The 15,923-nt window shown below is 38.5% G+C and overlaps 1 protein-coding gene across 3 annotated transcripts in view; it reads left to right on the top strand.

The window, feature by feature from the left end:
- LOC122808802 (alpha-2-macroglobulin-like) overlaps positions 1-15,923 on the top strand; it is a 476,844-nt gene that overhangs the window by 152,779 nt on the left and 308,142 nt on the right. For all 3 annotated transcript variants that reach the window (XM_044079853.1, XM_044079854.1, XM_044079855.1), the window contains one exon: positions 12,329-12,380. In XM_044079853.1, the coding sequence (XP_043935788.1) occupies positions 12,329-12,380 (52 nt within the window). The remainder of the gene's footprint in view (positions 1-12,328; positions 12,381-15,923) is intronic.

Here is a 15,923-nt window from a genome sequence, read left to right as displayed (position 1 = left end):
GAATGGTGCACAACCACAAGTGTGCGGCTGTCTCTAGTGAAGTCTGATCATAAATCAGTTTCTTTTGAAGTAACAATAGCATCAGACTTCCCCAGAGAAATTAGGCTAAAAAACTTCTCGAAAGCCAACTACAGCCTCTTACGAGAAGGCGTTAATAGCTTCATAGCTCCTGTCCCTATACTGAGATATACAGCAATGCATTGTATAAACAACTATACAATTATATTGACTCACCCATTCCTGATAGGACCAAAGCAAGATCTGCAAGAAAAAACAAGCCTGCCTGGTGGACATCCGCCATAAACAGGTTATATAATAATAGGTAGAAATTGCTGTGTAAGAGCAAGAAGGAACAATCCCAGAATTGGAAACATACCCTTCTTAGCTTGAACAAGCAAATAAAACATCTTGTAAAGTCCTCTAAAGCTAACCACAAATCTAGATTAACATTCATAGCTAAGGATAACCATAAGGCATTCTTTAGTTACATCTGAAACCTTAAAGGAAAAGCCCAGATTTGCACTAAACTGGTAGTGAATGGTACCACATATACTGAACCAGTGGAAATAATCGACCTGCTAATTGACAGTTCAGTGAAAACATTTCCCCCCTATCCCCACAAAAATACCCCAAAACATTCCTCCCACCTAGTCTCCATCTCCACCTAGTATCTCTAAAGAGCAGGTCTTTACCTCTGTCTCCAAGGCCAAAAACACAGCCTCTATGGGAACTGATAACATCCCAGGCTGCATTCTCAATGGTTTAAAACAGGAGTTAGCAATACCATTGGATACTATTTTCAACCACAGCCTAAGCACTGGTTTTGCCCCTGATGAATAGAAAACAGCTACCATTATTCCCTTGCAATGAGGGTAGGGTGCATCCACCAACCCTGGGAACTATGGACCCATTCGCCTAACCAGCCTTATCTGCAAGGCCATGGAGAGAATTATCATGGACCTTATCAACAAGGATATAGGAGACCTTCAAATACTTGACCTGACCCTGTTTAGTTTTGTTAAAGGGAGATCCTGCCTGTTAAACCTGGTGGATTTCTTCGAGAGTGTCACCAAAGCCCTGGCTGAAGGCATATCTGTGCATACGGCCTACCTAGACTTGGCCAAGGTCTTTGATATAATCCCCCACTCAGGCATCATTGAAAAACTCACCCAGCTGGGAGTCAACCCATATACTGTCAGGTGAGTTGCAAACTGGCTCACCGACAGAACACATCCAGTCAAACTAGGGACCTCCACCTCCACTAGCAGACCCATTACCAGTGGTGTTCCACAGGGATCGGTGCTGGGATCCCTATTCTTTGGAATCTACTTCTCAGAAGTATAGGCAAAAACAAAATGTCTGTAGCTGACAGAGTTTGCTAATGATTGCAAACTAGGAGCAGTCATTGAGTCCCCAAATTATATCAACATTCTACAAGAAGGACTTACACAAACCAACAAGTGGTGCCAAAGTCATGGGCTTAAACTCAATGCAAAAAAATACATTATCATTCCCTTTGGCAAAGGTGATGTCCCTGTAGATTACCATATTAATAACAACACCCTAAGCTCTAAATCAGTAGTGAGAGATTTGGACACACAGATTGACAGCAACCTTACCTTTGATCAACATGTCTCCAAGGTGGCAAGAAACGCCTTCTACATTATTCACCTCAAAAGCAAGTGCCTAGCTTTCAGAACAAAAGAGATTATAACCCCAATGTACTCTTCCCTCATCAGGCCAGTAATAGAATACAATGATCCGTTTGGTATGTTCCTAAATAGGCACCTGTAGCAACTGGAGAGACCTCAAAGTTTCCTCACAAAGAAAATTCAGGGTCTTCAGCACATGTCTTACCTGTACAGACTGAAATCACTGTCACTGTCCTCTGTATCTTATAGACTACCCAGAGGTGACCTGTGCCTTCATACAGAGTAACCTCTGATCCTGCCTTAATGGAAATGCTGCGCATTTGTAAGTCAAATGGTACATGATTCACTTGCTCTAGGGACCTTAACCTTGCCTTTAACATCAACAGGACTTGCTGGTGAGACAGATATGTCTCCCAGAGGTTGCTTCTCCTCTGGAATAAAATTCTAATACAGGTTAAACAGAGTGCCTTGTTTCCCTTTTTAAGCGTAACTTAGATGTATGGATGGGATACCACAAATTCATACTGGGGGGGGGGGGTTCACCTGTGTCCCTCTTGGATAGGGGGAGTCAGTGCTGATTTAGATCTACTTATAACACAGACCATATCTCTAAACCCTTAAGGGAACAAGGGTTGAAATTGGCTAGGCTTGTAAGGGCTCTAGGGCCATTAGCCTAGTAAACTCTTATGAACCTATGAACCTATGAACAACTATTAGGCGCATAAATTAAATATAATCCCTTCTTTGACATGTAATGTGACCAACACATGAAACACCTCAAAAAATCACAGCACTTTTTCACTAAAAAACAATTGCCTGATTTCTATGTCCTATGCAGAATACTTCAAAGTCCTGCCCCTGTTCTCACTCTCATGTAGAATTCTACGAGAAGACCTCTGCTTAACTTACATGGACTCAAATAACCCTTTCTCTTCTACACATTGACAAAATGTGTAAAAACACGAACAGCTGTATTTGAGACCAAACTTCCAAAACAACACTAACAGAACCTACTGGTGAGATACAGTCACCTGCCAATGAATTCCCCTGCATTGGAATAGACTCCTCCTCCATATTAAATAATGTAATTCCCTATCCCTCTTTATATACTACCTTGATGAATGGATTGACAATCATAAATACACTTCTGGGCTGGCCCCTTTACTCCATATGGAAAGGGGTAGCATGTAGTGAGTACTGCTTTGGCTGGCCTACAAATGATCCACGCATATCAACTGCCTAGTAACAACTCATGAAGCTAATCCTTCTACAACCTTAGCCTTTCATCTTATCCAAGATTTCCTTATCCCCTTTCCCTCCTATTTTTACTGCTTTTACTGTCACTGTGCTTGTTAGGTATGTCATTCTATTATGTTCACAGCTTACACTCAACAGGTTTCTGGCTTACCTTACCATTCTGAGGCCACTCAGATGTGCTGCAGAATTGCTATTGTAGCTCGCTTCATAAATGCATTCCAAATCAGTATACACTTCCTTCCCCGGCAGAATGATTCCCTCTATTCACATTCCCCTGACTTATTTTAATCTTCTCTTTATATTATTCTTATCCCCATTGCCTCTTTCTTGAAAAAAAATCTCTTTCTATCACACTCGTCTCTTAACTATTCCACAAGTTTTCCTGTCAATTTGCTACTTTTTCCTTAGTTAAAATCATCACATTGTATTCTAGCACCTACTAAATTTAGGAGATACTCAACTAAATCCTGGCCCAGGTTCCCCTAATACCGTCCCTTTACTCAAACAATATTCCTACACCAGATACCTATTACCCACCTATACTGTGTCAACAGTATCTATCAGATAATGCTGTTCCTTAAAAACCTTTCTTAGTCTCATCCTGTTAGCAGGATGACTTCTGTAAAATCAATGCTTGGCTCAATAACTATAACCTGTTAGTTCTGCCAAGACTATATGGTACATGCCAGCAATTTCTGGCAACACCCCCCCCCCCCCAATTTAAAATGTTTTTCCTGTATCATTTTTATTAGAGTTTATAAAGAAAATAAACAAACTTCACACCGTTGCTTAAATACATATGCCCTGTTGCTTTGCTGACAAGTGGTTGAATTTTCATTTTGTTGACCAGAAATAAATCAACTTATTGCATTTGGTGGCTTTTTTATCTGCAAGATCATAGTACAGTGGGATCAGGGAATTTGCTCTTTTCCTACTCTAGTGCAATCTCAGAGTTGGTATATATAATTAGCAGTCTGTGTGGAGATGCAGGAGGGTTTGCCCACCTGCAAATAAACATGTTATGCTTTTCTTTTTTGATTGGCTGGTAATCAAACAGTTGCATTAGATCACTTGCCATTTGATAATTTACATTTTTAATATATAGACACACATCCCTCTGGTATAACTCATGCCCAAATACTATAGCAAAGTCCTTAAAAAAATTTTGCACCTGGATGTAAATAAACTTCCCATCCTGCCCCTTAAATATGAGGTACAAGTAATTAACTTTCATCTTTTCTTTGCATACCTAAATACCTTGGGTCCAGCCAGACGTGTTACAAAGTATTCTCTCATAACCTACAAATGTATCATCCTTACTTCTTCTAATCTTTTTTCATGGCAGCTTCACAAAACGGACTATCATCATTCACTTCCTAAAGATCCACTGCTTAATGCATTCATGAATTCCCTTCCCACATACTGGTTAATAAATTATTAAATAAATAAGCAAACAGACTTTAATAATAACTAATGAAGTGTGCTGTGGCAAGCATTGACCCCCCCCCCCAACACACACACACACACACACACACACACACACACACACACACACACACACACACACACACACTCAAAGACTTCTACCTATGGTGAGGTTGTCAAGAAAATACTGCATATTATTACAAATATACAAATGTATTAATGATCATTACTGAGACAATGCTTTGCAAATAAACAACTCCTCTCTAATGCTATTTGATAAGAATATGATTTTGTCATTCTCACATAAAACTAAGTGTTCTTTATTTTATAAGCTTTTTTCATGGAACATTTTACATAGATCTTTTTTACCTTTCATAAAACTGAAATCATACATAAGGAAAATACTTGGTGCTGGGGATGTAAACTTTCAGTTGAAGCAGACTGAAAGCACATGGTGTATGGTTGTAAGGCAATTCTCCTTTCTGGGAACAGTTCAAACTTTATTTCAGGCTTTAAGTCAAAAAAGTTTATTTTATCAAATTTATTATAGACTGACTATACATGTCAAGCAGAGTGCCTCTTTGGCCCTCTTCAAAAGGAACCTTGACAACTGGATGGGAGAATGGAAATTCACCCTGGAGATCACGTCAGTCGCCCTGCTAGACAGGGGTCCAGGGAAGTAAATAGTGTGGGAAGAAATAGCCAGGGAATTGTTATGGCTAGGCTTGTATAGGCCCTAGGGCCGATAGCCTAGTACCAACCTATGAACCTATTAGTTACATTTAATGCTCCAATTGCCAGGTGTATACCAAGATAGCAATATTTTCTCCTTTGGAGTTTATTAACTATTGCCAGAAAACTGATTACAAAATATTGGAAAAGTGAGCTCACTTCTTCATTTGTTGAATATATATATGTCACCTCTGTTCTTTTTTACAAACAGTTATCTACCATTAAACTGAGTATGTACAGTTTTACCTGTGAACACAAATTTGGACAAAATTAAGCTCCTTGTTATGTCAATATTAACTAGCAGTCTATGATTTATATAATTTGCTGTTTTTTCTTTGTTACACAATGTATTGTTTAGATATAGACACACCTGTATTTAGTTACCTTGTTGTTATATGTTACTTTGCTTATGCCTTTTGTAATTCAAAATGTAATAAAAATATTTAAAAAGAAAGAAAAAAGAAACACTGCCTAAGCTTTCCAGACAAAGGACTGAAACTAATCAGACTTTTACTTTTCTCTTTAATACTCACTATACATACCTCTAATTGTCATAATGATGATGATTTCAAATCTTTAAGGTTTACTGCTTCTGCATCCACACATTGCAATGTTTTGGTTACATGTAATTTCATTATCAGAAGTGATAACACCACCATTTATGGGCTGTATTGTAACAGGGAGCTGGCTGACTGTCTTTCATGAGCCAGGATGTGGGACATCACAAAAAGGTGTCAGATTCCTCCTTTCTGACAAATATGATTACTGTTGTGTGTGAATGATCTTACACACCCTTCCCATATGGACATAAAGACAGGTATGATAGACCTTGCTATGCATTTGCCCTTAGCAAAAACTGTACTGTCATGGTGTGGAATACTGCCATAATGCAAAATGGTGCTGCTATTCAAAGGCAAGTTTCAATAAATGGTATCTTAGATGGTGCTATTCTAGTGGAATCCAGAATGTGGCAGCATGGAATGAGATGGTTGTGAAGCCTTCCCCTTTTTTTCCAGGGATAGTCTGCACCTCTTTGAACAGAATTCTTAATATTCTGAGTAAAACCTCTCCATACTGCCTTTTAGGCGGATTGCACCTGCTGAGCATACCAACCTTGTCATTTCTAATATGGATCACATTAGATTGGCTTTACTCAGTGGCAAGTCTTAACAAATACTGCCCAAACTCACATTTACATATGTGTAGTTATAGAGAAAGGGCTTTAGTCTAATTAAAACACTGCCTCTATTCCTGGGATTATCACCTACAATGCCTTCAGACCTGTTGGTAACTGGGGGGAGTATCAGCATTCATCCAAGACAGATTCCTCACAACCCCAAAATTTACTCCATTTCCTCTGTTAACTATGATAGCTAACTTATTGACTTAGCCAAACACGTTTGGATAGATGACTTCAATTATCCATCATTATATTGGCTAACCTATGCCACCACAACAATGACAACTAAGTTATTGACTTTATAAATGTTAGCCTTCTTGAAAAATAGTTAATCTTCCTTAGGGGATCACTGATATCCTTGCTCTCAGCCTCACTAATATGGCCCTTCTTGCACAGATCCTTATATATCATTGCTCCTTGCTAAATCAGACCATAAATCTTTGATCTTTTTCTTTAAAACAGGTTGTGCTTCTCTGCAAATACCTCAGTATTTTGGGATATTTCAAAAGCTGACCTTTTACAACTACTAGATGAGATAAGTGAGGTGAATTCTAACCCTCCCCTGACTAACCCCATAGTCACAACAGCTACCAATTCTTAGAATTAATACCCACACTTAAATACATATATTGCTAAGGCAGTCTCTATATGCACTCAATATATGGTGAATTTTAAAATCAAGCCCCTACAAACTCCTGTGGTGGAATACTCATAGTATGTAGATAACCGCAAGACAGTTGTTATACACAATTACTCCAGCACTGGTTAAACTTTGCCAGGGCAAGGGTGCAAGGGCAATGGTCTCCGAATAAATGCTAAAAGGTCTAGTGTACTTCAGTTTGGTAAACAAACATTTCTGCATCCTACCACCCACATTGCAGGCTCCAACAAATAGGCACTATTACAGAGGCACCTTTGTTAATAACTTCATGACCATGCCTCCATAGCAATTAAAAATCCTTCTGTCTGTTCAACTAATGCCTGAGGGTATTTTCTCTACATCCAAAGAAGCCTCTTTTCTTATATCTTATCAGTCTATTTATTTGAGTACAAAATCACTTTTGATATGCACATGCCAAAGTATATCACTCAACACAAGTGATTTTAAAGAGTCTCAAGACTATTACTTATCCAGACAGACTGGCAGACCTCCCTCTGTACTCAGTCTGCTTCTAGTATTTTCTGCCATGAAAGGCTGTACCCTTTTTGACCTTTAATGTCTTTGCACAGAGCTAGAGCTGGGGCAGTTGGTGCACTGTGCAATATGAGTTGGCATCCTTTCCAACAAAAGTTGAAAAAAAAAAGCTACATAGTAGCTCTTTAGCATTTTCCAATACTTTTTGTTGCAAAGAGCTATATGTGCTCCTTGCTACTGTTGCTATACATACACAGAGATATTCGATAATTTAAGCAGCTCTGATTATTAGTACTTGCACTTGATGCTCCTGACTTGCAGGGAAAGATCAGCATCACTTCTCCGGTGCCAATTGCATCGCTAACAGCTTGCAGTCGGGGCAGCCACTCCCTTATGCGACCCCATAGTTACAGCTTTGTCCTTGCAGAAAAATAGTTCTAAATATACCTAGTAAAGGACCTGAATCTTTATTGCTAAATTAGTAAGACAATGTAAATTCATATCACAGTGCATCCTCTACCTCTGGAACAAACCTTCCACTACATGTGAAATAGAGTAGAACTCTTAACAATTTCAAGGTAAATTTCAACAGTTGGATAGTTATCCACAAATTACCCCTAGGTTTGCCATGTTTTGCATTCTTTTGTACTGCAGCAAACATCTGGATGTGTTTTGTTTGGATTGGTTCATAATGGTTTAAAGATTGATTGCTTTGTATCAGCCTGCAAATCTTTGAACATTAGTGAAAAAGTGATAATGGTGAAATCCACTGCCATTTTTATTTTGGAAGCATCTGTTAATGTCATTACTGAAAAGTCAAAACCGTCTAGTTCAGTTCCTTAAAACACACATCCCGCACTATAGGCTTCCAATCTAAAAGTCAATCTTTTCCTAGAAAGTAAATCCTAACTTAGAAGGTCTATAGTCATAAACCTTTCAGCACTTTGGTTAGTTGCAACTTTATACATATTACCTGGAAAATGCCTTTTCTCACTGTCAAATTTCCTCAATACATTGCTCATGTACAGACTCACCGAACACTATATTTCATAAAGATTAGATGTTGCTTTGCCAACACCTACAATTTATACAGAAAGTAATTTTAGTTTAAGATCGAATAAATATTTGTTCAGCTGATATATATTCTTCATACTAATGTGTGCATGAATAGACAATCAGATCTAAGCTTTCTGAAAGTTAATTTATGTGGAAGAAGGAATGTTAGTTCAGGCTTATGATTTAAGGATTGTACTGTTGTAAGATATTATATCTAGCATAGTGTATTCATTAATGAAGCCAAGGGGTCTTAAAATACCAAAAAACAAATATGTATTATACAACCTAGTAAACTAAGCAATGGTTACAATGAAATATTTCTTTCCTAGTCATGTAGCTCATTTCTGACATGGTTGCTCTGCATCATAAAATAACCATGAAGGCCAGTTACATTATCAGTTAATGAGGTACCGTGGTCTATTCCCGGCCAAGATACATTTGATTCTTATTCTTAACCATTAAGGGTCAGCTACGTGGAGTAGAGTACATGTGGATCTCATTTACAGTGGCTTGGATGTAAATACTGACGACATCTGGCTTTTAAAACCTGAGTTCTTTATGAGATATGGTCTGAAACAGTTCTTATTTCCAAGCCCCCTACCTGTAGAATTACTGGTACACTACCTTTGTATGGGATTGAAAACAAAGAATCTGCCCAGTTTTACTTGGCACTTTTGTTTTTCCTATATTGGTTATTAGGAAGGTGTACACCAACCAGCTTTGTGTCCATCCACCTTCTATTTATGTTTAGTTGCTCTGTTCTTCTTGTGCCTGAACTAAGAAGAAGTTGCCTTTTTGCTAACCATTTTATGAGACAACATAATAGCTTATATTTTACCCTCTCTGGTCATAGAGATTAGGATGTTCTCAACTTCTCTGTATAAAAGATGTCCGTGCAGTTGAAGGCACTTACTTTGACAGCATCTGTACGTGATTTGTTCTAGAGCTTTTCATATTTAGTGGGAGCCTCCTTTGTGGATTCTGCTTTGTGTTAAGCTATAGCATTCTTTTCCTAACCTGAAACTGTTTGTTGTTTGGGCCCCATCTGCCATATTGACAGCTGTCCCACTGACCCATGTCCTTTGCAGGATCTACTGGTACCCAAATCTACCCCAGCCAATGCCAAATTTTTGCCTGGACCAGCTTAACACCATCCAAGGGGGGTGGGGATGGGTCATTCTGTCCAGCATTAATCCAGCATTATTTCTTTATCACCTACCTGAGATCCCTTTATCCCCTGATAACCAGTGGTAATATCCATAGGTGGCATGCAATGGGGGATATAGCAGTGTTTTGCTCCACCTCTGCAGCTGCTCAGCCATGTCCAATGACCCACCATCAGGAATATGTTTCCATATAACATCCCCAGTCTCTACCAGGGATTATCATGAGACACACCCATGTCATGTCACCACCAACCCTCCTGGGTTGGTAATGCCCATCCTTCTCTGCTGATTTATCAGTCCCCAGAACCTCTAATTGAACCTGGGTTGCCTGGACCATAGACACAGCTTTATCCACCTACACCAAAGAAGGGGCAAAATTATATTTGCCTCCTACTTTATACATTGACACTGAACAATCTATTTTCTTATTGTCTTTTGCTTTTTAGAAACAAACAAATCTCACTTCCACTCATGCCTCTTTAATTCTCAAAACATGTCTAATGACATTCTTATGGGACTCACACTGTTTATATTCACTGTTATTTATTTTGCAGTTTCTGTGGAAATCTTTCATGATTTGTTGAAGTTTCTTTTATTATCTTATTGTTATGAATGCCTCTATGGTACAGTTATACATGCTCATCTTACTGAGCTGCTTTGAGCGTTATTTTATTGAACTGATATTTCTTTCTACTCATATCTTGTGTGCATTTAACTTGCTTTGCCAAACTTTTGTAGTTCTTGATTTTAGATATGTGCCTGTACTGAAAGTTTGTTCATTGTACTTTTGCAAGTAGGTGGTAAGACTTATCTTGGAGACAATAAGCCAAACTATCCATTGATGGAAGTAGTTATGCTTCCAAAGTTTCTTCAGGTACTCTAAAATTTCTCCTTGAAGCTAAGATGTATGGTGCAACTTCTTATGACACTAGGTATGTTGTCCAGGCAGTTGGGGCAGTTTTGGGCAAACCAAAGTATGCAGGACAAGTTGCCAACATGAGAATCAAAGAAGTGTGATTGCATGGGAATATTTCCTCAATGTACTCTGGGAGCTGGGATACAGCTGAATCTATTTTTCCACAGTCGAAGGCTTTACTGGTAGTGCATAGTGCAGACTGGTTTACTATCACTTACCCAAGTGGCAGTCAGTCAAACTGGCGATGGTCGAAATCACTGTTGCCAAGGAGCACTTAATCGAGCCAACATAGAGTATGTATGATCGAGTTGCATGGTGCACTTGACCTTTTGACATGCGATGTACTGACTATGTGAAGGGAGGTCGTGCTTCAGTGAGGAACAGGGAATTAGCCCATTTCCTCACTGTAGTGCAATCTTGGAGTTAGTATATTTAATGTGCTGGGAGTGTGGGGGAGCATGGGGGCATAGACCCCTTGAAAAATAGTAGAATTAATGTACCATTGACTGTAGAGTTCAATGGTATGTTAATGTGCATAGCAGGAGGTGAGTGATGTCACCTCCTGCTATGTCAAATACATCAAACCACAGCTGATGATGTATTCAGTTTCACTTTGGTTTACTATTCGAAATGTCATGCTAAATGTGAGATTTCAAATAGGAAACCAAAGTGAACCACGGTTGTCGATGTATTCAGTTTTGCTTTGGTTTCCTATTCGAAATGTCATATTCAACATTTCAGGTCATTTTCCACAGCTGACCAAAGCTGATTCAAAATTTCAATAGTAAACCCTGAAGAAACCTTCATAGAATGAGAAATGTTGAAAGCTGAATAGATTTCCCAGAAAATCATAGAATGAATTAGAGATAGCAGCTTTGAGTCTGAAATCGGCTTTATTCAGCTGACACTGCCTTTGAAATGTGAACTTTAAAATATTAGCTTACTAAAAGGGTGTGCAACCAATGACACCAGTGCTAAAGAATTAATCTCAAACACATATTACTTGGTGCTCCATTGAGGATCGCCCAAGGATAGTGTAGATCAGAGTGTGTGATATACCTTTAAGAAGCATTCCACAGTGGGCACGTGCATATAAGTACTGAGCATGTGCAAGCAAGAGTGCCATTTTGAGTGAGCAGCCAACATGATAGCATACATGTATGTAGTAGTCAGTCAGTTAGATAGCTCATTTAAATGTAATGTTCCCGCCATCCATCCTGATGTGTTTGTATGCAATAAACTTCTTAAATGAACACCAGAGACTTTTCTTCTTATTAGTATGTACAAGAGGTGCGACAGATAGTATCTTGATTAATAGCATTATCACTTTAATATTTGCTTTCTAACAGGATTTCTTACAAGGTGGAACATATTTAATGACTAACTAATGACAAATGTATTCCATGTTTTTGAAATACATGCACCTATCCAAGTATCACTGTTCCATTCTTTCTTCCTCAGCATGTCTATCTGCCACTTAGACTTTTGCAAGAGCAACAGTCATGATTTTTGGCACTCTACGTAGAGAAGGCTGCCTACTGTTGGCTTAATATTTTTTGTGTTGTATAGACTCCCCCCATGTACACAGATCAGCCAAAAGGTGCTGAATACTTAACGTCAAACATCTTACAAGATGTCAATTATTTTTTGGGAGAGTGGCAATCCCCTTCAGATGTTTCTGCTATTCCGTACAGAAATTGTATTTTTTATGATGGGATAACATAAATTAAAGATGTGACATTCACAATTTTTATTTTTCCTAAAATACACCTTTAACACAGTAACACTGTACTATTTTATTTTGGACAGCCTGAAGGTACAGAAATGGAAATGTCGAAGAGTTCTCTAATTTGCATAGATGGTAAGTTAAATCTATAATGCATTTTTTCTTAAACTCTTAAACTGAACATGATTTATGTTTATGTAAGTAACTGCCATGCAGTGGTGAAGCAAATTGTAGAAACGTTTGTTACTAAACCAGATATACAATGTTTTTTTACAGTCTAACATATGTGCCCATGCCATCTAGAACAACTGACATTTACCATTAGATATACTATTGCAGGAAAAATGCTATGGAAGCATTGCACATGCCCTTTCATTCATGCCTAGAAGATGGAAAAGGGTGTGGTATTCACTGTTGTGAATAATAAGGGACTGAAGTAAATGTGACAATGAATCAAAAATAGATATGAGATAGTAATGCATGCATATTCTGTCCCCCAAATAATAATAATAATAAAAATAACTAAGCGGTTATATAACAGCAATGAAACTTTGCTGAGTTGTGTTATCGTATAATGGGACTATTCAAAGAAATATTGAAGTATGCAGTTTCACATTGTGTTTTGATTCACTGCAGAAATGCTGTTGTCACACAAAAATACATGCAGCAGGCAGACAGGTTGCGGGGTGAAGGGATACTGACATTTTCCCAGACAATGGCAATTTCATTAACAACATTGCATTGGTAGCCATGAAACGGGCAGAGAGGCAATGCAAATCTGATAGGATATAGAATATGCCAGACCAGAGTTTGCACTTATTACTGGAAAATGGAATTAAATGTAATTTATATACCTTTATTTTATAATGTTATAATGGTAAAAGTCACGAGTAATTAGGAAAGACTGTGATATTAAAACACAAAAACAGATTAATATCTTATATACAGTTATTTACTTCTGTATGTCTTCATTACTGCTAAGTGAAGTTTATTTAGATTTTTGTGTTATGCTTTGTAAGGAGAAGCCTAGCAGTCTCCATTAACCACAGTTACATGCCAAGAAGAAGAGAAGTTATTTCTTTAGAGATGAAGAAATACTTGCTCTGCATAAAAAAATCCAAACATCACACTAATTCCAGAAAGTAATACAAAACAGAAATGATAGCACATACTTCTGTTAGTTAAATTTTCTCTGTTTAAGTATTGTAGTCCTTTAATGTAGTTTTTCCCACTGCAGGTGCAGGACAGTATTTATTTAGCTTTTGGGGTTGTATGCCACTCTAAAAGTCATATTCTCTATGAATACAGCAAGGTTTACATCAGTTTGTTTGTGTCTTTTGGCTTTTCGCAGTTAGGGGTCGCCACAGCGGAACTCCAGTCTGCTAATGATTGGTAGTTGATTGTTATGTGCCGAGTTACCAGCCCTGATGCACAACCTTCAATGAAGGTATGCCCATTCACGCATGTCTCCACGCAGACGATGCTCTAGCTGAGAATCGAACCGGACAGCGTCTTACTGTGAGGTGACAACACTACCACAGCACCACCACCACCACCACGGGTCTGAGAAATAAGTATTTTTTATTTTTCATTTTTGTTTTACTGAAGTCAGATAACCAGTTAGGTAGACAGGTACCTTTCAGATGCAAATATACAAAAACAAACATCCAGCAACTTTATTTCCATTAGCAGGGGTGGAGTAACACGAAGTTAGGTGCTAGGATTCATGAAGATCCTACAGAGTGTTGAGGAAGCCCCTGATGTACAAAGTAAAACTTTAATGAGCATTCCATGCAGTGAGGTAGAATATGTTAACATGTTAAGTTTGTTCTGTCTGGCACATAACATCCCCCTTGCAATGTTGGTCACACTATTAGCTGGGAGGCCATCTAACTAAACATTTGGTGACAGCTGTTTTGGATTTATTCAATTAAATAGAACACCATAGAAAAAGACAGCAGAAGATATGGATGGCATGCTGTTGTTTGTTAAACCTCCTTGCATTACTTTATTTGTAGCGAACAGATCACAAAAACTCTGGGTGTTACCACTCTAACACTGACACAGCTTATCTGGGGATCCATTGCATACAAGAACACACAAAGACTGGTCGAGCTGGAAAATACAATCTGATGACAAAGTTGCAAACTGGATGACTTAGAAACTAGATCTAGGAGAAATAATATCCATATTTTTGGCATACATGAAAAATACCAAAAGTGAACTTGGAAAGATTTGAGATGGATCTATTGTGAGACAGATTTCCACTGTTCAAAAAGCAAGAAACAATTATTAAAATGATACAAATAGTGAGTAGCTAGAGGTGACTTTTGAGAAGGGACACACTGGTACATGTTAGCCTGCTTGCTTAGATATGAGCTAAAGGAAGAGGTACTAAGGCAAGCAAAAATTTTAAAATCTTTCACTGCGATGGGATGCTTGTCAAAGTTCTTGATGATCTTGATTTTCTTTCCAGACACAGAAAAGACCTAGTGCCCAGGTTAAATGAACTGAAAGCACTGGGTATCCCAGAGTCAATATGGTATCCTGTCATTGTAGTGATACGCTGGAGAGGAGAAAGAGTCAAATTACATAATGCCAAAAGGACTAAGTATTTGTATGCAGACAGTTTGCATAGCAAAACCCAGAGTAACAGAAGTTTCTCAAACTTTCTAAAAATATGGTGTGACAGTGCAATGAGCATTGGTGCAGGTGAGAGATGGAAACAGAAGACATGCAGGAAGCATCTGATATAAAGACATCGGCCAACAAGACAATAAGGAATGAAAGGTTGGCAGCACATTTGTACAGGTTTAAAATGGGGTGCAGGAAATTCAAAAGCATATCAAGAAGGTACACGAGAAAGACAATTTACCTTTAAAAGAAATGACATGAGGACCAAGATTGAAAGGGACTGTACTTAGGAAGGCCTGATGCATAATGAGTACAGCAGGAGTAGTAGAACAGAAGGGGAGGAATGCAGATGGAGGGAAAGAAGCAGCTGACAGCACTGCGAAGGGGGAATGCAGATGGAGGGAAAAAAGCAGCTGAAAGCACTGCAAAACAGAAGGGGAGGAATTCAGATGGAGGGAAAGAAGCAGCTGAAAGCACTGCAAAACAGAAGGGGAAGAATGCAGATGGAAGGAAAGAAGCAGCTGAAAGCACTGCAAAACAGAAGGAGGAATGCAGATGGAGGGAAAGAAGCAGCTGAAAGCACTGCAAAACAGAAGGAGGAATGCAGATGGAGGGAAAGAAGCAGCTGAAAGCACTGACAATTGGGAGATAACGTGTTTGACACTTCTGAGAGTTTTGACGCAGTATACTAGGCATCAGAAGAGCTGCGGAAAGTGGACAGAATCTCAGAGGAGCAGGGGCTGTATTACAAGGGCAGGTAATTCAGTGAGAAAGATAGTACAGAAGATGAAAGAAGTTGAGAAGCAAAACTAAAATAGAAGAGTTGGACAAAGAATGTGAAGTGAGCAGATGAAGCAGAGAATAAATAACAAGATGAGGGTGACTGCAACAAATGACAAAAGCCTTCCAGATATAAAATGAATGCAGGAAACCTTTGAGAAAAGTGGCACTACACAGGCACATACTTGCATAGTAAGCACATATTCCTCATAGAAAACCATAGGATAGTAAAGTCAATGGGAGTAAAGGAGAAATATTCATCTT

This window comes from Protopterus annectens, chromosome 8.part0 (genome assembly GCF_019279795.1).
Source record: "Protopterus annectens isolate FY-2018-M chromosome 8.part0, PAN1.0, whole genome shotgun sequence".
NCBI classification, from domain to species: domain Eukaryota; kingdom Metazoa; phylum Chordata; order Ceratodontiformes; family Protopteridae; genus Protopterus; species Protopterus annectens.
This window is presented reverse-complemented; position numbering and strand designations above follow the sequence as displayed.